This window comes from Heterodontus francisci, chromosome 16 (genome assembly GCF_036365525.1).
Source record: "Heterodontus francisci isolate sHetFra1 chromosome 16, sHetFra1.hap1, whole genome shotgun sequence".
In the NCBI taxonomy this organism is placed as follows: domain Eukaryota; kingdom Metazoa; phylum Chordata; class Chondrichthyes; order Heterodontiformes; family Heterodontidae; genus Heterodontus; species Heterodontus francisci.
In genome coordinates this window covers 88,469,813-88,492,340 of record NC_090386.1, presented here as the reverse complement: position 1 = coordinate 88,492,340, position 22,528 = coordinate 88,469,813, and the positions used below count along the sequence as shown (strand labels likewise).

At 43.9% G+C, this 22,528-nt stretch overlaps 1 protein-coding gene across 2 annotated transcripts in view; it reads right to left on the bottom strand.

Annotated features, from left to right (window-relative positions):
- LOC137378339 (N-terminal EF-hand calcium-binding protein 1-like) overlaps positions 1–22,528 on the bottom strand; it is a 183,656-nt gene that overhangs the window by 12,567 nt on the left and 148,561 nt on the right. For both annotated transcript variants that reach the window (XM_068048598.1, XM_068048597.1), the window contains 5 exons: positions 16,011–16,090; positions 14,229–14,282; positions 10,037–10,149; positions 9,174–9,251; positions 8,012–8,103 (listed from right to left, as the gene is read on the bottom strand). In XM_068048598.1, coding sequence (XP_067904699.1) covers positions 8,012–8,103; positions 9,174–9,251; positions 10,037–10,149; positions 14,229–14,282; positions 16,011–16,090 — 417 coding nt within the window. The remainder of the gene's footprint in view (positions 1–8,011; positions 8,104–9,173; positions 9,252–10,036; positions 10,150–14,228; positions 14,283–16,010; positions 16,091–22,528) is intronic.

Here is a 22,528-nt window from a genome sequence, read left to right as displayed (position 1 = left end):
AGGGTTAAAACCATCTCTTGACTGTCAGCAGGTGATTTGATTGCAGTGGAGAGGGAGCAGGTACCCGAAACATGTTCACTTTTATTTTGTTGCCGCATTAGCAGTTGCAGTATGGTTCCTTGGCTAATATCCTTTTCCTTAATCCAACAAAGAAAAAGAACTTGCATTTCATGACCTCAGGACATCCCAAAGTTCTTTACAGACAATGAAGTACTTTTGAAATGTAGTCACTGTTGTAATGTTGGAAACACAGCAGCCAATTTGCACACAGCAAGCTCCCACAAACAACAATGTGATGAAGATCAGGTAATCTGTTTTAACGATGTTGGTTGAGGGATTAATATTGGCCAGGAACAGCAGGGAGAACTCCTTTGTTCTTCAAAATAGTGCTTGGGATCTTTTATATCCAGCTGAGTGCAGACAGGGCCTTGGTTTAGCATCCCATTTGAAAGACAGAACAAGCACTCCCTCAGTACTACACTGGGTGTGCGGGTGGGGCGGGGGGCAGTGTGGGTGATGGTGGTGATGGGAAGGGGGTTGCGGGTCAGCCTCTAAAGCGAACCCACAGTTTTCATACAATGGAGTTAACTCAGTTGTAAGAGTGCTACCCACTAAGCCATGACTGATCCCTATCCAGGGATCCTGATCATAATAAGATCATAAGAAGTAGGAGCAGGAGTAGGCCGTCTGGCCCCTCGAGCCTGCTCCGCCATTCAATAAGATCATGGCTGATCTTTTCGTGGACTCAGATCCACTTACCCGCGTTCTCACCGTATCCCTTAATTCCTTTATTATTCAAAAAGATATCTACCTTAGCTTTAAAAATGTTTACTGAAGAAGCGTCAACTACTTCACTGGGCAAGGAATTCCATAGATTAACAACCCTCTGGGTGAAGAAGTTCCTTCTTAATTCAGTCAGTTTAATGTCCTCTATGCTTTCCTGCATAGACTGAGGATCCAACCTGGGATCTTTCTGGCTCAGTACCAGTCTGGGAAGTACATCTTTTAGCTGAGCTAAGTTGGGGTGGGGAGGGGTTTTGGTGGTGGAGGGGTGCAATTAACTAAATCTCCTCAAAAGAGATGAACAGCAAAATAAGTTTATAAGAGATAAATTTACCCGCAAAAAAAGCACAAAAGTTCCAACATCAGTTTGTTCTACCTAATATTATGCATTCACAGGCACAGGAGTAGGCCATTCAGCCCCTCGACCCTGTTCTGCCATTCAAATAGATCATGGCTGATCTGCACCTTAACTCCATCCACCCACCTTGGTTCCATAACCTTTAATACTCTATTAAATCTTAGTTTTGAGATGTTCAATTGACCCCTAGCCTCTTGGCTTTTTGAGGGGGAAGAGTTCCATATTTTTACATTTCCAGTTTGGGCAATTACTGCTGACTGCTGACACCAAGCACTTACAGGTAACGTACAGCAAGGCTAGATACAACATGTTAGTCCAGTTCACTGTACTGTGTCTCTTAGCCTCAATCAGGAAGTGGAAGGGAGGAAGGAACTCAAGAAAATTACAATCACCAGGGCAGTGGTACTGAGCAAATTGTTGGAGCTGCGGACTGACAAGTCCCCGGATCCTGATGGACTTCATCCTAAATCTTAACAGAAATTAATAGTGAGAAAGTTGATGCGTTGGTTTTAATTTTCCAAAATTCCATAGATTCGGGGAAGGTTCCATTAGATTGGAAAATAGCCAATGTCATTCCTTTATTCAAAAAGGGAGAGAGACAGAAAGCAGGGAAGTACAGGCCAGTTAGCTGAACATCTGTCATAGGGAAAATGTTAGACGCTATTATTAAAGACATTATAGCAGGGCACTTAGAAAAATTCAAGGTAATCAGGCAGTCAGCATGGTTTTATGAAAGAGAAATCATGCTTAACCAATTTATTGGAGTTCTTTGAAGACGTAACATGTGCTGTGGATAAAGGGGAACCAGTGGATGTACTGTACTTAGATTTCCAGAAGGCATTTGATAAGGTGCCACATCAAAGGTTATTGTGGAAAATAAAAGCTCATGGTGTAGGGGGTAACACACAGAGATTGACTAGCTAACAGGAAATAGAGAGTAGGTGTAAATGGGTCATTTTCTTGTTGGCAAGATGCAATGAGTGATGTGTCACAGGGATCAGTGCTGGGGCCTCAACTTTCTACAATTTATATAGATGACTTGGATGAAGAGACCAAAGGTATGGTTGCTAAATTTGCTGATGACACAAAGATATGTAGGACAATGAGTTGTTAAGGGGACATAAGGAGGCTACAAAGGGATATAGATAGGTTCAGTGAGTGGGCAAAGATCTGGCAAATGGAGTATAATGTGGGAAAATGTGAAATTGTCCATTTTGGCAGGAAGAACAAAAAGGAAGTATGTTATCTAAATGGTGAGAGATTGCAGAGCTCTGAGATGCAGAGGGATCTGGGCGTCCTTGTGCATGAATTACAAAAGGTTAGTATGCAGGTACAGCACATAATTAGGAAAGCTAATAGAATGTTATCATTTATCGCGAGGGGAATTGAATACAAAAGTGGGGGGGGTTATGCTTCAGTTATACAGGGCATCAGGAGTACTGTGTACAGTATTGGTCTCCTTATTTAAGGAAGGTTACAAATGTGTTGGAAGCAGTTCAGAGAAGGTTTACTGGACTAATACCTGGAATGGGCGGGTTGTCTTATGAGGAAAGGTTGGACAGGCTCGGCTTATTTCTGCTGGAGTTTCGAAGAGTAAGAGGTGACTTGATTGAAACATATAAGATCCTGAGGGGTCTTCACAGGGTGGATGTGGAAAGAATGTTTCCTGTTGTGGTAGAATCTAGAACTAGGGGTCACTGTTTAAAAATAATGGATGGTAGGACCCTAGGAAGTACAGAGGATCAGAGGGACCTTGGTGTACTTGTTCAAAGATCACTGAAAGCAGCAGCACAGGTAGATCAGGCGGTTAGGAAGACATATGGAATACTTGCCTTTATTAGCCGAGGCATAGAATATAAGAGCAGGGAGGTTATGATGGAGCTGTATAAAACGCTAGTTAGGCCACAGCTGGAGTACTGTGTACAGTTCTGGTTGTCACACTATAGGAAGGATGTGATTGCACTGGAGAGGTTGCAGAGGAGAGTCACCAGGTTGTTGCCTGGGCTGGAGCATTTCAGCTATGAAGACAGACTGAAAAGGCTAGGGTTATTTTCCTTAGAACAGAGAAGGCTGAGGGGGGACATGATTGAGGTATACAAAATTATGAGGGGCATTGATAGGTTAGATAGGAAGAAACTTTTTCCCTTAGCAGAGGGGTCAATAACCGGAGGGGGGGGGGCATAGATTTAAGGTAAGGGATAGTAGGTTTAGAGGGGATTTGAGGAAAATCTTTTTCAACCAGAGGGTGGTTGGATTCTGGAACACACTGCCTGAAGGGGTGGTAGAGGCAGGAACCCTCACAACATTTAAGAAGTATTTAGATGAGCATTTGAAACGCCATAGCATACAAGGCTATGGGCCAAGTGTTGGAAAATGGGATTAGAATAGGTGCTTGATGGCTGGCACAGACATGCTGGGCCAAAGGGCCTGTTTCTGTGCTGTATAACTCTATGACTCGATGACTGTTTTAACAATGGAAACATGTGACAGTAACTTAGAAGAGGCCAATTTAAAGCAGAGGGGTGTGGATGCAAATACCACAAACTCTTAACAATAACATCATTGACTGTACAGGAATCAATTTAAAAATTGGCAGCAACCGGTGCACCTTTTGTAAAACATAGACCTGTAGATATCCAGGATCCAAACTGAAATAGCCATTAGGAATACTGAGCTAATTAATGCAAATGTCTTTGTGTAATAATGCTCAGTAAACTATGCCTCTAAGTCAGGTTACCTGATCAGAGGTTGATAGATTTTTTTTTTTAGCCAAGGGTATTAAGGGATGTAGAGCCAAGGTAGGTGGATGAAGTTAGGATACAGTGCAGCCATGATCCCATTGAATGGTGGAACAGGCTTGAAGGGCTGAATGGCCTACTCCTATTCTTATGTTTCTATGTACCTGCAAGCTTAACCAGCATCCTTCAGCATAACAGACTGGGATCAGACACAATGTAAAAGGAAGCCGTCTCGACACATACAGAATTTGCTTGGGTCAATATGACCCAGCAATTGGTCACAGACATGCCAACTCGCAATTTTGATTCAAGACATGCAATTTCAAGGTTAAAGACCCACTCGCAATCTCAGGAAAGGATTCTCTATTCAAGCTATTTCATAGGCATTCAAAAAAGCACCTTTTGTAGGTGCTGCTCCTCCCCAGGATGGATCCTGGATCACAGGGGGAGTGCCTGATTTTGTGGTATATGTTCCTGGCACACAGAAGTAAACCATTTATCCTGTAGTTAAAATATACCTTTCTGAATGATGGAAATCACATACTTTTCCAACATGGAGAAATGGCTTATGGAATTTATTTTTGCCATGAAGGTGCAATTCAATATTTTCACAAACTATTCTCAAAGGTATTGGGATCAAAACCACTAGCCATTGAAATGCAATGTGACCAGCAGTAGAATGAATATGGTATTCGCAGTTCCAAGCACCAGCTGGTGACGGGGTCTCTCGGTGAGGTGTCGTCCAAGGCATTGTTGGCCTGGGCAACATGTTAAAGCTGTTACCTCATTAACGCTGTGTTAGATCCGAATGGGGCAGAAATGGTTAGTTCAGCCTTTAGAAACAGCTTGTCGGGCAAGTGATAGGTAAATATACAGTTTGAGATAGGCACTTAGCCACTGTTAGCGGGAGATAGCAGGGCTGGGCCGCAGGAATAGAGCAAGGGTCACTGCGATACAGAGTGTGAAGTTGTTTTCTGACCTACCCTTTTTCAACAAAAGGATAAAAGTGAAGGACAAATGTGGACAACCTTTTGCACATTATGTGAATAATGGTACCATCTTATTGGTCACGTCATCATAAATTAAACCAACACCAAATAATTTGCCAGCTAATTTTCATGTCCTATTAGTGGATAGGAAGAACAAAGGATTTGAGCACCTGTTTCATTATTTGATTTCATGTCTCTTATTGATCCATATGATGTGAGTCATGCAAGGAGAGAAAATTGATCTTCGGCTCGAGTTTTGGCCGTTTTCATTACCCTATTCTGTTCTGGTGGTCCGTATTTTATTTGAACTTACTGATATTTTGAAATATCAAGCCACAAAAAAAAATCACTTTGGTCCATCTGACTGGGCCCAGTTTTGTGTTGTACAAGTTTAAGATGATATATTGTGGTGTTTTACTGTTAATTTCTTGAGTTTTGTTTTTGTAATAATTGAGAACAAAAGGTATTTGTGTCCGCCAGAGAGATTTTAATTTGTAGAATCAGAATATTATGTAATTTGGCCTGCCCCATTGTCACAGATCTTTTATAAAGTTGGCCCCACTATGTGCTGTTCAAAAGATGAGTTAATATAGAAAGTACATGTTATGGAAAATAATCCCTTAAGTGAACATAGGGGGCTATAATTGGAAGGCATAAATTGAATTCCACTGCCCTGTTGTAATTCTACCCTCACATCACAAGCCTCCTTCCACCTTATTTCATCTAACCCTGTTAGCATATCCTTCTATTCCTTTCTCCATCATGAATTATGATTATGATCGGGAATGTGCTGCCTGAAAGGGTGGTGGAAGTGAATTCGACAGCAACCTTTGAAAGGGAGTTGGATAAATACTTGAATGGAAAACATTTTGCAGGGCTTTGGGGAAACAGCAGGGGAGTGGGACTAATTGGTTAGCTGCACCAAAGAGGTACGATGGGCTGAATGGCCTCCTTCTGTAATCTATCATTCTTTAACGTGTGGGGATAACAGGTAGGATTGGTTAAAGGTTTTTTGTAAAGCATTTTCAGATGCAGTAATATAGTTTTGTAAAAGCTCTAACCTGCTAGAGATTAGTTGAACCACTAATGACGTTTATAAACCACCTGTCAATCGATATTTGTTTCTGCTTGGGAAGAAAAAGCAGCTCATGAATTTATCCCAAATTTCTTGATATTTAAAAATTTCTCTCCTGATTTAGGAGACGGTGGAGTTGACATTACTGTGGTGAGGCTTCCTGAACCTGCATTGCTCCTAAACTCAAATTCATTCTCTTGGTCATTGGTCCTTGTCCAAGTACCTCCCCTCGCCCATTGCCGGTGAAGCCATGCTGTATAGCTCTCCACAGATCTAATTGGTTTTTAGACAAGGATACAAACTGCCTGGCTTAGAATCAGCAGAAGGGATAGTCCATTTTCTAATAGGTAATTTTATGACAACCACAACTAGCTTTTAATGTAGTAAAACATCCCAAGACACTTCACAGGAGCATTATCAAACATTTATTTGAAACCAAGCCACATAAGGAGACATTAGGGACAGATGACCTAAAGTTTGATCAAAAAGGTAGGTATTAAGGAGCATCTTAAAGGAGGGGAGTGAGGTAGAGAGACGGAGGGATTTAGCGAGAGAATTCCAGAGCTTAGGGCTCAGACAGCTGAAGGCATGGCTGCCAATGGTGGAGCAATGAAAATCGGAGATGCTCGAGGCCAGAATTGGAGGAGGGTTGTAGGGCTGGAAGAGGTTACAGCGACAGGGAGGAGCGAGGCCATGGAGGGGTTCGAAAATAAGGATGAGAATTTTAAAATCAAGGCATTATTGGAACAGGAGGCAATGTAGGTCAGCAAGTACAGGGGTGATGGGTAAGCTGGTCTTGGTGAGAGTTTAGGGTACAGGCAGCAGAGTTTTAAATAAGCTCAAGTTTATGGGGGCGTTGGGGGGGGGGGGTGGGGGGATCGCACTGTGGATACCTAACCAGGAGAGCAATGGAATAGTCTCGAGCTAACAAAGGCATGAATGAGGGATGCAACACAAGGCAGAGGAACAAAATCCCATGTATATCCACATCGGGAAGTCCCTTTGTCCTATTTTTCCCCTGGTCCACACAAAACAGGATGTTCCACAGGTTTTCTCCTGCCTTCTATTCCCCGCAACAGCTGGATCCCTACACCCTGGCCTCTCCATGCATGCTCACCTTGTTCTCTCTCTTCAGTCCTGTCCACCTTGCCACCCATTTCAGTAAACAGCTTGACCAACTCAAAGAGGGTGGAGTGGTCGATGCCAGCAACCCTGAGAAAGCACTGGTTGTGCTAGTTCTAGATTACTTTCGGGTCAAACATACCAGAGATATTAATGGCTCTCCCCGTGGCTCAGTGGTTAAATGGATTTGGCCATATAAACCAGGAATGTTCCAGGCTTGATCCATGGACTGCACTGAGTTACATGATTCAGGCCAGGACAGTGCTAATACTATCGCCTCAATGTGCCTAGGGTAGGAAATGGGAAAAAAGATGGACTGGTTTGTTGCTCTGCTCAACTCATAACCTAAACAATGTCTGGGTCAGGAAGAGAAGCTGCGGTGTCTTCTGGTTAGTGGAAATCAGAGAGGGTTGTTCAACATAGGTAGGAATTCATGCTTTCTGATGGCTGGCATTGCCTCAGGTCTGTGAGCAAGCAGTCTTCAAGGGGAAAATGAGTGCCAGCTTGAATAGAAAGTCCACTGCTTGAGTGGAAGAAGAGTGCCAGCTGCAACTGGATTGCTGGAAGTGAAGAGTGCCAAGTTGAATTGAAGAAGAGAGAGGAGTGTCAATGTGAACTGGTAGAATGTGATGAGGAGAGAATGGACCTAAATTCCCATTCCTGAAGTGAGCAGGAAGCCTGATTTAATGGAGTGCTGTGTCTCTGGGAAAAGGTGGGGAGCTGGATGGGGTACTCCCCTGCTCCTCTTCAGAACAGTGCCAGGAGATCTTTTACACCCGGAAAGGGCAGACAAGGCCTGGGTTTAATGTCTCAGTTGAATGATGGCACCTCAGTTGTCCTGTAGGACCTACGTAGGGCTCTCCTTGAATCTAGAATCCACCCTCCTAGTCACCTGAGTCATGCCTCAGCGAACATCATTTAACCCTGTCATGTAATCTGTCCTTACCAGGAAGCAACATGGTTGTCATCAGCTCTGGAGTCTCCAGGAAGTCCACATTGTTCCTTTGGAACGTCTTGCTGTAGTTTGCTTGCAAGTGGCTGAGAGTTTGCACACAATGAGTTAGCATTCCATGAATCAGTGAGAAAGGTACAGATTGTTAAGTTACACAATGTGAAGTTACACATATACACAGAGGAGGCATTGCCTCACCCAGACTTCCAGTGCAGATGTTGTATTTGCATCTAAGGCTCAAATAGGGTTGCCAACTCTGGTTGGACATATTCCTGGAGGTTATATCATTTGACCTCCTGCCACTCAGACAAACATCCTTTCCTTTCCCCATTTTCCAACATTATTATAACTAATAAACAAAGGTGTTCAGAGAAAATGAAAAGAACACATGATTTTTGAATACCTCTATGATTTTGTTTTGTCCTGGTGTTGCTCTCAGCGGTGTCCAGGAGATGAATCTTTCATTCCTGGAGACTCCAGGGCAATCCTGCAGGGTTGGCAACCCTAGATTCAGAGTGGCTGATGGTTCTATCTTTTGATGGTTCGCGTTCATTTCATCACGAAAACTACCAAAACATGGCAGACAGTTTAGTAGCTTGTGCCCTGGATTGTGCCACAGGGCATAGGTAGATGCATCGCCCTGGGAACAAGCTGGTTGGGTCAGCATGCATAGCATATGCCTTACCTGTCCACAGGGTCACCGACTGCCACTATTACAGGGATAGTGATAACACCAGCACTTTTAATGAGCTCTTCACAGACTCAGCTCTGGTGTAATCCACTCTGATTGTGGATGTGTGCATGTGCAGAGATCTTTTGATTTGTGCATAGATGAGTGCTTCCATGCAAGGGAAAGATGTTTGTATCCTTTTGCATCTGGAGTCAGTGTTCACAGGTGGATGAGGGATCCAAGTGGATCGGCTATCTGGGTCCATGTGTGTATTTGCAGTCTGGGTCCATGTGTATGTCTGGTGTCTGGGTCCATGCATGTGGGGATTTTTGGCCCCCTTTTATTTTTGTTCTGTTATTTGACTTGTAGAAGCTGACAATTATCTTGAGTCTTTCTATCTGCTACTAGCAGTACAATTTGTACTGCTTTTAGATAACTTGGAAACAATTGCGAACTCAATCAGTAATAACCAAACATGATCCCCACCTCCTCCATGAAGTCCTATCCTGCCAGAACTCATACACGATGAAGCAAGTCTCATTCCCCAGCTTCTGAACTGAGATGCTGGATAAGGAAGAATACATCAAATATAAAAATTGGCACAGGACACAAATACTCTTTGCAAAACAAAACTGTCTCTTCATAAAAACCACCCAAAGTTCCCTCCAGGCGACAGGTGCCTTCTGCTGTACCAGAAGGCTGTAAGTTTAACTATTGTGTTTGTTGATTTAAGCTTGGGTTAGCAATTGGAGGGCTACATAGGTTTACACAGAATATACAGCACAGAGACAGGCCATTCGGCCCAACCAGTCCATGCCAGTGCCACACGAGCTTCCTCCCACTTACTGTATCTCACTCTATCAGCATATCCTTCTATTCCTTCCTCCTTCATATGTTTATCTAGCTTCCCCTTAAATGCATCCATGCTATTCTTCTGAACTTATCTTTGAGGTAGTGAGTTCCACATTCTTAGGGTAAAGAGGTTTTTCCTGAATTGCCTACTGGATTTATTGGTAACTATCTTATATTTACGGTCTCTAGTTTTGGTCTCCCCCACAATTAGCCTCAGCCCCTCAGCTTAGAGAGGGGAAAAAGAATCAACCAGGATGATAATTGTGTTTAATTGTATGCAGATAGTGGGCATTAACTGGAGGAACAAATGTATAAATAAGAACCACCCAAATAAATTTGATGCACATCAGCGACATTATGAATGGATAACAATTGTCCAGAACTAGGTCTTTATAGCCTTGAGCATTTGTTTTGTTCTCTACAATAGTGAGATCCTGCATTGTTTAACATTGTTTCTGGGTGATAAGCATTTAGAACAGTTGCATCATCCAACTTACTGCAAGCTGCCTGTCTGACTGGCCGCAGACTCCACATATTGTTTCAAAGCCTGGCGGAACTCCTCCACTTCCTCCTCCAGCACTGACATCTGTCGCTGCACCACCAAAATGTGCTGTAGGGAACAGGAAAGGGAAGGCCTTTAGTTTCCCCTGTATAAGTTTACGATGCTATTAAAGCTATTGGGTAGAAATCAGCTTGCTCATGCTCTTTTAGTGCGGGTTGGGATGAGGGGGCTAGTTGAGATGCCAACTTTTGAGGACCTGTGAGAGTAGTTCTTTCTGTTCTGGGGTATTGGGCTGCTTGGGTGCAGTCAATAGAGGGAAATCGGGAGAGATGGCAGGATCGCGTTCCCCATGAGGAGGCCTGGCTAGTGAAAAGATGAGACTGGCTCCATCACAGGTTTGCACTCCTCCATGTCTGATGTTCCTCCATGAGCTGTGCCAAGCCAACCAATAGACTCGGGTGTTAGCTTGAGATGTTTCATTATTGAATGGAGGCTGTTACGACCGAGGTGGGAGGAGTGCACTGTCTTTTCTAGTTCCACTTCTCCACAGGTCACAAGATATATTTAAATGTTCACCCTGTTACCAATACAGCCAATCATACACTCTATTTTTTATCCCAGAATAAAATACACTAATGAGATTTCTTTAATAAACAACAAAATTAACAGTTTATTATAGAACAAGACATAACCATTTAACGAATTAAAATATGAAGGCTCCCTCTTTAAAAAATCCCCAACGACACTCACACTCTTCTTTGGCCTCCTTATCTCGAGAGACAATGGATACGCACCTGGAGGTGGTCAGTGGTTTGTGAAGCAGCGCCTGGAGTGGCTATAAAGGCCAATTCTAGAGTGACAGGCTCTTCCACAGGTGCTGCAGAGAAATTTGTTTGTCAGGGCTGTTGCACAGTTGGCTCTCCCCTTGCGCCTCTGTCTTTTTTCCTGCTAACTACTAAGTCTCTTTGACTCACCACATTTTAGCCCCGTCTTTATGGCTGCCCGCCAGCTCTGGCGAACGCTGGCAACTGACTCCCACGACTTGTGCTCAATGTCACAGGATTTCATGTCGCGTTTGCAGACGTCTTTAAAGCGGAGACATGGACAGCTGGTGGGTCTGATACCAGTGGCGAGCTCGCTGTACAATGTGTCTTTGGGGATCCTGCCATCTTCCATGTGGCTCACATGGCCAAGCCATCTCAAATGCCGCTGACTCAGTAGTGTGTACAAGCTGGGGATGTTGGCCAACACTCACACACACACTGGAAAAAATACAGAAATTCACTCTGCAGAGTTCCGGTACAAAAACAAGACAAAAAAAATACGACTTTGGCCAAATACTTGCTAATTCTTGACGAAAAAAGAAAGAAGATATGGAAGGAAGTCAGTTGTCCCTCTTTTGGTCTGGCATCCGGGAGATGGGTCACTAGGATCATTTCAGAAGCAGTCCATTCTGGAGATGTTGAGAATTATTCTAGTAGGCTTTCTAGGAGAAATGTGGCATCAATGTTTTTCTGTCAGCACACATTTGAATCGCAGGATTTTTTTTCAGCTCCTTGGGATCCATGCGGCACCAGGGAATTTCTCCCACACTGGATCTTGGCAGGATTTCTTCAAAGAGCTAGGGAAGGAGGTGAGCTGGGTGGTTTCCTGACTTCACCCAAAGCAGAAACTTACCCCAGAATGTATGACCTTAAGATGGTAACTGAGTTATGCCTGTGCGACATGGTCCAATTATCTGTACCCTGTAATTCCACTTCATCAAAAGATTCTGTTTAGTTTTGATTTTTCATGTGCAATGGCACTGGGGTTTTGAGTCGTGTTTTACAATGCACATCAATGCTGTGAATAAAATATCAGTGGAGCTAGTAATCATTTCATACACACCAGGCGCTTAATCTTTTTAGAATCCTGTGTTAGACAGCAGCACAACATCCTCATTAAACCCTGCTGTGAAATGCAGTTACTATATTGTAATCATACAAGATTTGTACCTCATTTTGAACAGCATAAAATTGTACTCATAGAATGGTCAGCACAAAATGAGGCTATTTGGCCCATTAAGTCTGTGCTGCCTCTCTGTAAGAGCAATTCAGCTAATCGCACTCCCCACCCTTAACCTTATAAACCTGCAATTTTTTTTATCTTCAGGTGCTTATCCAATTCCCTTTTGAAAGCCAGGATTGAATCTGCTTCCACCACACTCTCAGGCAGCGCATTTCAGATCCTAACCACTTGCTGCGTAAAAATAGTTTTTTTTTCATGTTGTGTTTGGTTCTTTTGCTTTTAACCTTAAATTGGGTCCTCTGGCTTTCAATCCTTCCACCAATGGAAACAGTTTCTTCCCTATCTACTCTGTCCGGACCGCTCATGATTTTGAACACCTCTATAAAATCTCCACTTAATCTTCTCTTCTCTTCTCCAAGGAGAACAACACCAACTTTGCCAATCTATCCACGTAACAGAAGTCCCTCATCCCTGGAATCATTCTCATAAATCTTTTCTGCGCCCTGACCAAAGCCTTCATATCCTTCCTAAAGTGTGGTGCCCGGAATTGGACACAATACTCCAGTGAGGCCAAACCAGTGTTTTACAAAGCTTCATCATTACCTCCTTGCTTTTGTGCTCTACGCCTCTATTTATAAAGGCCAGGATCCTGTCCGCTTTATTATTGCTTTCTCAACCTGCCCTGCCACCTTCAATGATTTATGCACATATACCCCCAGGTCCCTCTACTCCTGCATCCCCTTTAGAATTGTGCCCTTTTGTTTTATATTGCCTCTTCTCATTCTCCCTCCCAAAATGTATCACTTCATCCTTCTCTGCATTAAATTTTCTCTGCCACATATCCACCTGTTCCACCAACCTATGTCCTCTTGAAGTCTATCACTATCCTCCTCACAGTTCACAATACTCCCAAGTTTTGCATCATCTGCAACGTTTTAAATTGTGCCCTGCACACCCAAGAATTTCATCAGAAACTCCCAGATGAGCCCCGCCCTCCACTGTGAATACCTTCTGTCGAGTTCATGTGATACGATAAACTTATTGATACTGATACTGACCCACTTCGAAGTCTGTCATTGGGAGTAAATTCCGTCAGTTTTGTTGGAGCAGGTACTGACTGTGTCACATTGCTGCCTCTGACACATCCATTACATATAATATAGTTGATGCTTCTTCGGGGAATTCTACCCCTATCAACAAAAACGTTCTCTTTTTTCAACTGTTTGTGTTACTGTAGGTGCTGAAGGCTATGTGGAGCATGATCTAGTACCAGAGCGAATGATCCCTTTCAATAAACATTTTCATGAATAGGCTGTCCCGTAACAGGACTGTGCTTTCCTGAATGCAAACTTGGCAATTGTTTGGCAAGCAATCGCTTGTTTTAGAGTCAGGCTATGTGCACTGAGTCTGCCAAGCATGGGCCATTTATGGGCATCTACTGGTGACAACATGGGAATCTTCAAATCTGGCACACTCATGTCTCTCATGCTGCATTTTATACTCAGCTAACTCAAGTGGGGTTGCGTCTTTGTGTAACTCCATGGGTAGCCTCTTCTGTATGCATTCCATAGGTTTGGTTCAGATTAGATGCAGGTACCCAGCATAGACACCCTACTAAGCCAGCGGCGCCTGAGATGACTTGGCCATGTGAGCCACATGGAAGATGGCAGGATCCCCAAGGACACATTGTACAGCGAGCTCGTCACTGGTACCAGACCCACCGGCCGTCCATGGCTCCGCTTTAAAGACGTCTGCAAACGCAACATGAAGTCCTGTGACATTGATCACAAGTCGTGGGAGTCAGTAGCCAGTGATCGCCAGAGCTGGCGGGCAACCATAAAGGCGGGGCTAAAGCGTGGCGAGTCGAAGAGACTTAGCAGTTGGCTGGAAAAAAGACAGAAGCGCAAGGGGAGAGCCAACTGTGTAACAGCCCCGACAACCAATTTTATCTGCAGCACCTGTGGAAGAGTCTGTCTCTCTAGAATTGGTCTTTATAGCCACTCCAGGCGCTGCTCCACAAACCACTGACCACCTCAAGGCGCTTACCCATTGTCTCTCGAGACAAGGAGGCTAAAGACGCCCTGCCCTTGCATGTTGATATGTTATCACAACTTTCAGTCAGACAGTACCACTGAGTCTGTAACCAATCTACCGGGAGACAGGTTTCGCTCTAAACTTACAGATTTAGTTGCTTCCTCAATTACTTCTTCCTTTAGGGGCTCCAGTCTTGGAGTCTACAGTAAACATAATAAAAAGGTTGGTTAGTTAGTTAAACATAATGTGTAGTGAAATTTAATGCTCATCAAGGTGAGAAAAAGGAATATTTCCCACTTTTAGTGACCAGCATCAAGCCACCGTCAAATGACAGCTGCCAAGTGACATCAGAACTCAACTTATGAATGAACTCATGCCATCTGTTTAACACAGTCTACCTTTGATACTGTCATAACTCCTTCTTCCCACCTTCAAATAAATGGAAAATCCTTGAATCCCATATTCAACCCATAACATAGGATTAGGAGTCAGCTATTCAGCCCCACAAGCCACTTGCAACATTCAATTCGATCATGGCTGCTCTGTAACTCAACCCCAGTTGCTTGCCTTAGCTCCATAATCTCTTAATATCCTTACCAAACAAAAGTATATTGATCTCAGTCCTGAAAGTTTCAATTGACTCAGTATCCACAGCCTTTTGGAGGAGTGAGTTCCAGATTTCCACTATCCTTTGTGCGAAGAACATGCTTCCTGACTTCACTCCTAAAGAGCCTAGCTCTAATTTTAAGATTATGACCTGTTGTCCTAGATTCCCCCCCCGCCCCCACTCGAGGAAATGGATTCTCTTTATTGACCCTGTTGAACTCTCTTATCATTTTAACCATTTCAATTAAATCATTCCTCAATCGCCCTTCAGACCTCTTTGGTAAAACATTATAATGCAAGTCTCAATCACCTGATTTATGATTCAGTCTTATATAAGTTCCGTTTCCTGTATTACTACAATCAGAACAACAGAACACAAAATAAATGCACATTGTCCTTCGATACAAAGATCTGAAGAGGCCTAAAGATTTCTTCACATGGTGCTTTCCCTGGGTGAATAAATATATCCTTCCTTCACCTGCTCTAGTGTTTCCCTTAGAATCATAAAATAAAATCATAGAAAAGTACGGCTCAGTAGTACGGCCCATTTAGCCTCTCAAGACTATGCTGGCTCTTTCGAAGAGCAAACCAGTTAGTCCTGCTCCCCTGCGCTTTCCCCATATCCCTGCAACTTTTTCTCCTTCAAGTGTTTCATTATGAACATGCCTTTCTCTTTTAAAATAACAAGCATAATGTGGTAAATTGTTCAATGTAAAAGTGAACTGCAAACTGAGAATCAGTATCGCCAGTATATTACGGTATAAAAGGCTGATGGCAATGAGATGCCCTTCTCCTTTTGGCAGCTGGCTACTGGGAGGGAGCCACTTGCTGGTGTCACCGAACACGTGGCACTTGGGGGGGTCCTCTGAGGGGGAAAGCCTTGATGCCTCACATACGTGGTTGTCCCTGAGGTTAAAAAACAGCTTTGAAGGTGGCTACCGGCTCAAATAGGGAGCATAACCAGATTGTCATGTTGCTGTCTATGGGATCTCGTCGCAATTCCTACATTACAACATTTCAAAAAGTACTACATTCACTGTAAGACACTTTAGAACATCCTGACCTTAGCAAGATTCCAGACATATGAATGAAATAAATGACCAGATTACTTTTGTTAAAGAGTTATTGGTCAGGACACTGGGGTGAACTCCCCTGCTCTTCTTCGAAATAGTACCAAGGAATCTTTTGTGTCCACCTGAGAGGGCAGATGAGGGCCTTTTCTTAATATCTCATCTGAAAGGTGGCACCTTCAAAGGAGCAGCTCTCCCTCCCTACAAGAGCCAGCCTCGAATTGTAAGCCACTGTGAATAACAGCTTTGTACCTTGCACTCCAATCTGTCAATCAGTTGCTGCAGCCTGTTAACCTGAGTCACCCATTGGCTCTCGGGTTCAACGCAGACACCTAGAATGAGGAAAGGAATAGTTCAAAAGGTAATTTTGGTTACTGTCATGTCGTAAGTGCAGTTTCTGCCATTTGAATAAAATCAACATAAAATGTTGATACTGTTTCCCCCTCAAAACAGACAACTACAGCCATCACATCATCTGCTTCCTCCTCCTCCCATAAATAGAACTTTCTAGAAGCCATGTGGTATTTTCGAAATGTTTACATTTTTTATTTTGAATGAACTTTACATCATTCCCTCATACTTGGTACAATGGTAGTGGTGAAGTAGAGATAGGGGTCGTCAGTGTACATGTGGAACTTGACATGTTTTTGCATGATGTCATTGAGGGGCAGCTTGTAGATGACAGATAGGAGGGGCCAGAAACAGATCCTTGAGTTGACTCCAGGGGGAATGGTGCCAGAGCAGGAAGAGAAGCCACTGCAAGTGAATGGCTATGACTATATATATATTTGTATGGCTGGGGAAGCAGTTATAATTCAATATTGAGGTTAATAATCCATTCAGTGGCTTCAGCTGATGAAGTGTGAATGGTTATGATGCTACCAGGAATGGATCTCTCAGGGCGAGTGTTCAGTGTATGGGTGATGGTGTGACTTGGATGGCCACAGTCACAGTTTGACCTGGTCTTCATGTTCCACCATCTTCCCTGGCCTTTCTTCAAGCAGTTGAGGACTGTCCAGATTTTCAGTGGGAGGTTGAAACTTGGGACTTCACCACTTGGGTCAGTCACCAAGATGTGGTTGGTGACGTTTGCAGTCAACCAGGAGGCGCACCATCGAGAGGCGGGGCTGTCGTCAGTTGGTAGGGTGTGGAGTGTGTTCCAGTAGGGGCTACAAGTTTTCAGGCGAGTGCGTGGTTTTTTTTTTTTAAAGTCCCTGTTCCACTGGAAGTGCTTCGTTGGCTGTCAGCCGGTGATGTTCTTTGAGGAGAATGTTTTCCCTGTGTACATCAGGAGGTTCAATTTGTGCTAGCATAGGAAGCCACTCAAGCTGTTGTTCGTCTCAACCGAGGTGGATATCTACCATGTCTGTGTGGCAGCTCCTGAGCCAGATTGAGCAGCAGTACTGTGCTGTTGGGTCGACCAGGGAGAGTGAAGCGGTGCGTAGTGTGTTGACTCTGCTGCCCCAGGTGGTACCTGCCGGTTTCCATATGAGTTAGGATACGGGCAGCAGAGCTTTGGATGAGTTCAAATTTATGCGTTATTAATATTACTGAATAATACATTAGTCACTGGTCATTAGGATATTGCTATCAGCTGTGGTTATAATTGGGGTACTGCCCAGATAGTGAAGTTGTAAAATACCCCCCGTCAAGTTTGTTGTTCATTTCTGCTATTTTAATCCCTATTTTGGTAATCAGTAACTGACAGCGTATAAACCCATTTATAATGTCACACGATAATTGCTGCTGAGAACCCTTAAACATGTTTTCCCATAGTTTATCTATGTTTATTTTGTGTCTACAGTTTCCTTATTCAGTTCCATGGTTAAGACAATTTGAGCGCCACCTGTAATTCCTGGATTAAAGGGTTTTTTTTATTGGTGAATGTGTTTCCAAATCCACCAGGTGGCAGTAGTTTCACAGAGCTGCTGCAGAGTTTAGTCCTGTCCTAAATCATTATTCTGGTTTAACTGAATCTGAATGTTATCCTTCAGGATTGTCTGAAGCAATGCCAGCCCATACAACCAGAGTTGGTTCTACTTGTTTCTTTACTCATTTTTCTAATGAGGAAACGAAAGAAAGAAAGAAAACTTGCATTGGGTAGCTTTCATGACCTCAGGATGCCCCAAAGGGCGTAACAGTCAATTAAATATTTTCTGAAGTGTCATCACTGTTGTAATGTAGAAAACATGGCAGCCAATTTGCACACCGCAAGCTCCCACAAACAACTATGAGGCAATGAGCAGATAATCTGTTTTTTGTGATGTTGATTGAGGGATAAATTTTGGCCAGGACACTGTGGATAATATTTTGGGACGACCTTAAGAGGACCACCTTAAGAAACTGTAAGTGAAGGTCACTGGATGTTGTGTCCCACCTGATCAGGGAGGTGTGGGTGTAGCCTGACAGAGTGAGATGTGTATTGGTGTGCTCCTGCAGTAGCTCTATATATATGATATATATATATGTTCTAGTTAAGTTATAATAAAAACCATGTTTTCTTTGGATATTACTTGTAGTTCTGCGTGTCTTACAATAGTTCACGTACCAAAGGAACAAGTAATATTACATAGTGGCAAAGTTTGGGATAGATTTTTAGTGAAGAACACCAAATATTACATCGTGGCAATGTTTGATTTTTTTCTGAAGAACACACCAAAAGAGAACAAGGAACAGCCAACTGCCTACCTGTAGTAGCTAAAGATTCAGGCAGAGAGCACAGACAGGACCCTGAGAAGTGTTGAGACTCTGTGAGTACCGTAGGCAATTTGCCGGGAGATCAGCATTTTCAACTAATCTGGCAGTGGATCGAAAAATTTGAAAAGAAGTAGTACATCTATAACTGCTTTAGTTTTCCCTTTTTTGCTTCATGGGTGGGCTCTAAGCCGAAAAGAGCGGGAAGAGCTCAACACTGCCACTGGAGGTCCAGCACAAAGTAAAAGGTGGCTGTGGCAGCTGCCGGTACTGCAAGCTGTAGCCCTCTAACAAAAACTGCTCTCAGTTTAAAAAAAGTTCTGAGTTAAAAAAAAATTGAACAAGCTGTTTAAACAAAGCAGCTGTAGTCCCTCACTTTTACAAAGGACAGTCCTTCAAAAAAGACAAACCTGTCTAAAAAAGGAAACAGAAAGAAGTGTGCCTGTGAAAAAGAAAACCTGTGTAAAAGACTATTTAAGAAACAGCAAGATCATACAGAAAATGTCTTTCGGATATCCAATCATGGATTGGAAGGTGTTGGGCATAGCACCTGAATTTAAACAGTTTCAACAACGGTTGGAACTATGTTTCCTGGATCAAGAAGTGAGCAAATCAGAGAAACAAGCTATCAAAATCAAGATCGCATTAGGCAAGAAGGGCCTGCAATGGATCAGCACATCAGGATTGTCAGGTGAGAATCAGAAGGACCCTAGCAAGATATGGGCATTACTGGAGGAGCAACTCAAGGTGACGGTAAATTTCCGAGTACATAGGCTTGAGCTACTGGTAAAGGCAAGATGAGTCCATTGACCAGTTTGTTACAGAGTGTTGAGACAAAGCTCAAGAATGTGATTTCACAGATATTGAATTGTCAGAACGGGTTATAGAGCTAGTATTCACATCTACCCCAATAGAGGCCTTTCAAGAAGGCCTGCTAGAAAAGAAGAAAGGGCACACCATAGATGCAATACTCAATGATGGAAGGAAATGTGAAGATAAAGTCTGAAGATTAACATACAGAGGCTACAAGCACTGAGGAAGAACATGTTAACCAAAGTTCTGAGTCACCAGAGTCTCAGAGGAGTCATCAAGATGAGCTCAGCTCTGGGAAGAGGTTTACGATAACAAGATTGGGACAAATAAGTAAACATCCTCTACATCTTAAAGAGTGTTAAACTTACTAACTTGTAAATAATGTTTTGTTTTAATCTTGTACAGTTAGTCTGAACCGCAACATCATTGTATATTGAACATATGTTTTTGTCTTTGGCAAAATAGGGGGATGTTCTGGGACAAACTTAAGAGGACCACCTTAAGCAACTGAAAGTGAAGGTAACTGGAGGAAGTGATGTCGTGTCACATATGACCAGGGAGTTGTGGGTGTAGCCTGACAGAGTAAGCCGTGTATTGGTGTGCTCCTGCAGTGTTGTATATATATGTTCTAATTAAGTTATAATAAAAACCCACATTTACTTTGGATATTACTTTGTAGTCCTATGAGTCTAACAACAGTTCACATACCAAAGAAACAAGTAATATTATAGATAACTCCCCTGCTCTTCTGCAAAAGTATTGCTGTGGGATCTTTTACATCCACCTGAGAGGGCAGACAGGAGGCCTCGGTTTAATGTGTTATTTGGAAAATGCCACCTCCCACAGTGCAGCACGCCCTCAGTACTACACTCTCACCCCTGAGTAAGAAGGTTGCAAATTCAAGCCGCACTCCAGAGATCTGAGCACAAAATCTAGGCTGGCATTCTAGTGCAGTACTGAGGGAATGCTGCATTGTTGGAGGTGCCATCATTGGTATGAGACATTAAAGTAAGGCCCCATCTTCCCTCTTGGTTGTGAAGTTTTTTGGAACGTCCCGATATTGTGAAAGGCACTGTATAAATTCTTTCTTTCACTGAAGTATCATCCAGGCAATAGATTTTCAACCTGTATCTCCAGGGCCATGAGATTCTGGTTTAATTATAGATATTTTTCTTTAGACAGCTAGCACTGGGGTTCGGCTGTTATGTCAATATTCCCAGTGTGTCTTCCACAAAATGGACAGAAATCACGTGACCTTGTGAACCCCAGGATCCTCTTGCAGATTGACAACCTGTGGCATAGGCGATTGTCGGAGAGCTATTGTGTAAACAAAATTAGAAATAGGCTGAAGATCCAGGGTGGAGATGAGGTGACATTTTATTTATGCAGTGAGTTGTTACGATCCCATTTGCTCTCATGTCCTCACCGAGCTCATCTTATCCGTGATATCTACCTCCTGCTCTCTTGGCTCTATTCCCACCAAACTGCTGACCGTCCAACGTTGCTTCCTGGCCCACGTGCTAGTTGATATTGTTAACAGTTTCCTCTCCTCAGGCACCAACCCCCAGCCCCCCCCCCCCACCCCCTTTCTAAGCTGTTCATAGCTCCTTCTTTGGCTCAGTGTCAATTCATTGTCTGAATCCGCTGCCCTCAAGCATTTTAGGATGTTTTACCACATTAAAGGTGCTATATAAATGTAAGTTGCTCTTGTCGTGCCCTCTGTATACAGCAGGGCTGGGGAATGCCTGCAATGATGTGGGCGTTGCTCATCGCAACTGGCCCTGCCAAATGAATCATTGTTTTAATCTGTGTCTTTAACGAATAATTAACAAACAGCTCTGCAGGAGCTCCCCACTGCAGCAGAGATTGCAGCTCGTGCCTTGATTACTCTTCACCACATGCACTGCAGTGATTAAAGAGGGTGGCTCACCACCTTTTTAAAGGCAATTAGGGACAGGCCTTACCAGCAACCCCCATATCCAGATAATTATTTTTCAAAAACACCTCTATCAGAGGGTTGGGTGGGTCTGAAAATGGATGTTTAAAGCAGCTCTAAATATAATAAATTGAATTGCTCAAGTTGCATACAAAAAAAGAAAGGGGCAGAGACAGACCTTCTAGTCCAGTCGGCCTGCTCTAGACGTCAGGAAGGCTGGAGTGTCAGGGCTAGACGTCCCCATGCCCCCACACCCCTCCCCCATACATCCCCTCCCCCAAGCATCCCCTCCACCCCACATTCCCTCCCCACCCACACCCCTCCCTCCACACCACCTCCCCCACACATTCCCTACCACACCCCTTCCCCCACATCCTCTACACCCCTCCACACGACCTCCACCACCCATCCCCTCCCTCACATCCCCTCCCCCACACCCCTCCCCACCCACATCCCTCCCTGCACACCACCTCCCCCACACATTCCCTACCCCTCTTTCCCTCCCCCACATCCTCTCCCCCTTACATGGCCTCTGCCACACATCCCCTCCCCACCCACACCCCGCCCCACACAACCCCTCCTCCAACACCCCTCCACATCACTCCCCTCCACAATCCTCCCCCCACACGACCACCCCCACACATTCCCTCCCCCACACCCCCTCCCCTGAAAACTCCTACCCCCACATCACTCCCCTCCACAATCCTCCCCCCACACGACCACCCCAACACATTCCCTCCCCGCCCCCGTCCCCTTCCCTACATTCCCTCCCCCACACTCCTCCCCACCGCAACACCACGGCCCCTGCTGCCATGCAACCTCCTGGAGAGGCAAAAAACAGGGGGGAAAACCCAGGGAAAATACGGAAAAAAATACTCATGCAAAATTCCTCTCCAACCCTCTCAGGCGACTGAATCAATCACAGAATCACAGAATTGTTACAGTGCAGAAGGAGACCATTCGGCCCATCGTGTCCGCACCAGCTCTCTGAATGAGCAATTCACTCAGTTCCATTCTCCCACCTACTCCCCCTAACCCTGCACATTCTTCCTTTTCATAGAACTGTTTTAATTCCCTTTTGAAGGCTTCAATTGAACCTGCCTCCACCACGTTCTCAGACTGCGCATTCCAGACCTTAACCACGTTTTTCCTCATGTCACTTTTGCTTCTTTTACCAAATACTTTAAATCTGCGCCCTCTCGTTCTCGATTGTTTCACAAGTGGGAACAGTTTCTCTCAATCTACTCTGTCCAGACCCCTCATGATTTTGAATACCTCAATCAAATCACCTCTCAATCTTCTCTCCTCCAAGGAAAACAGTGCCAAT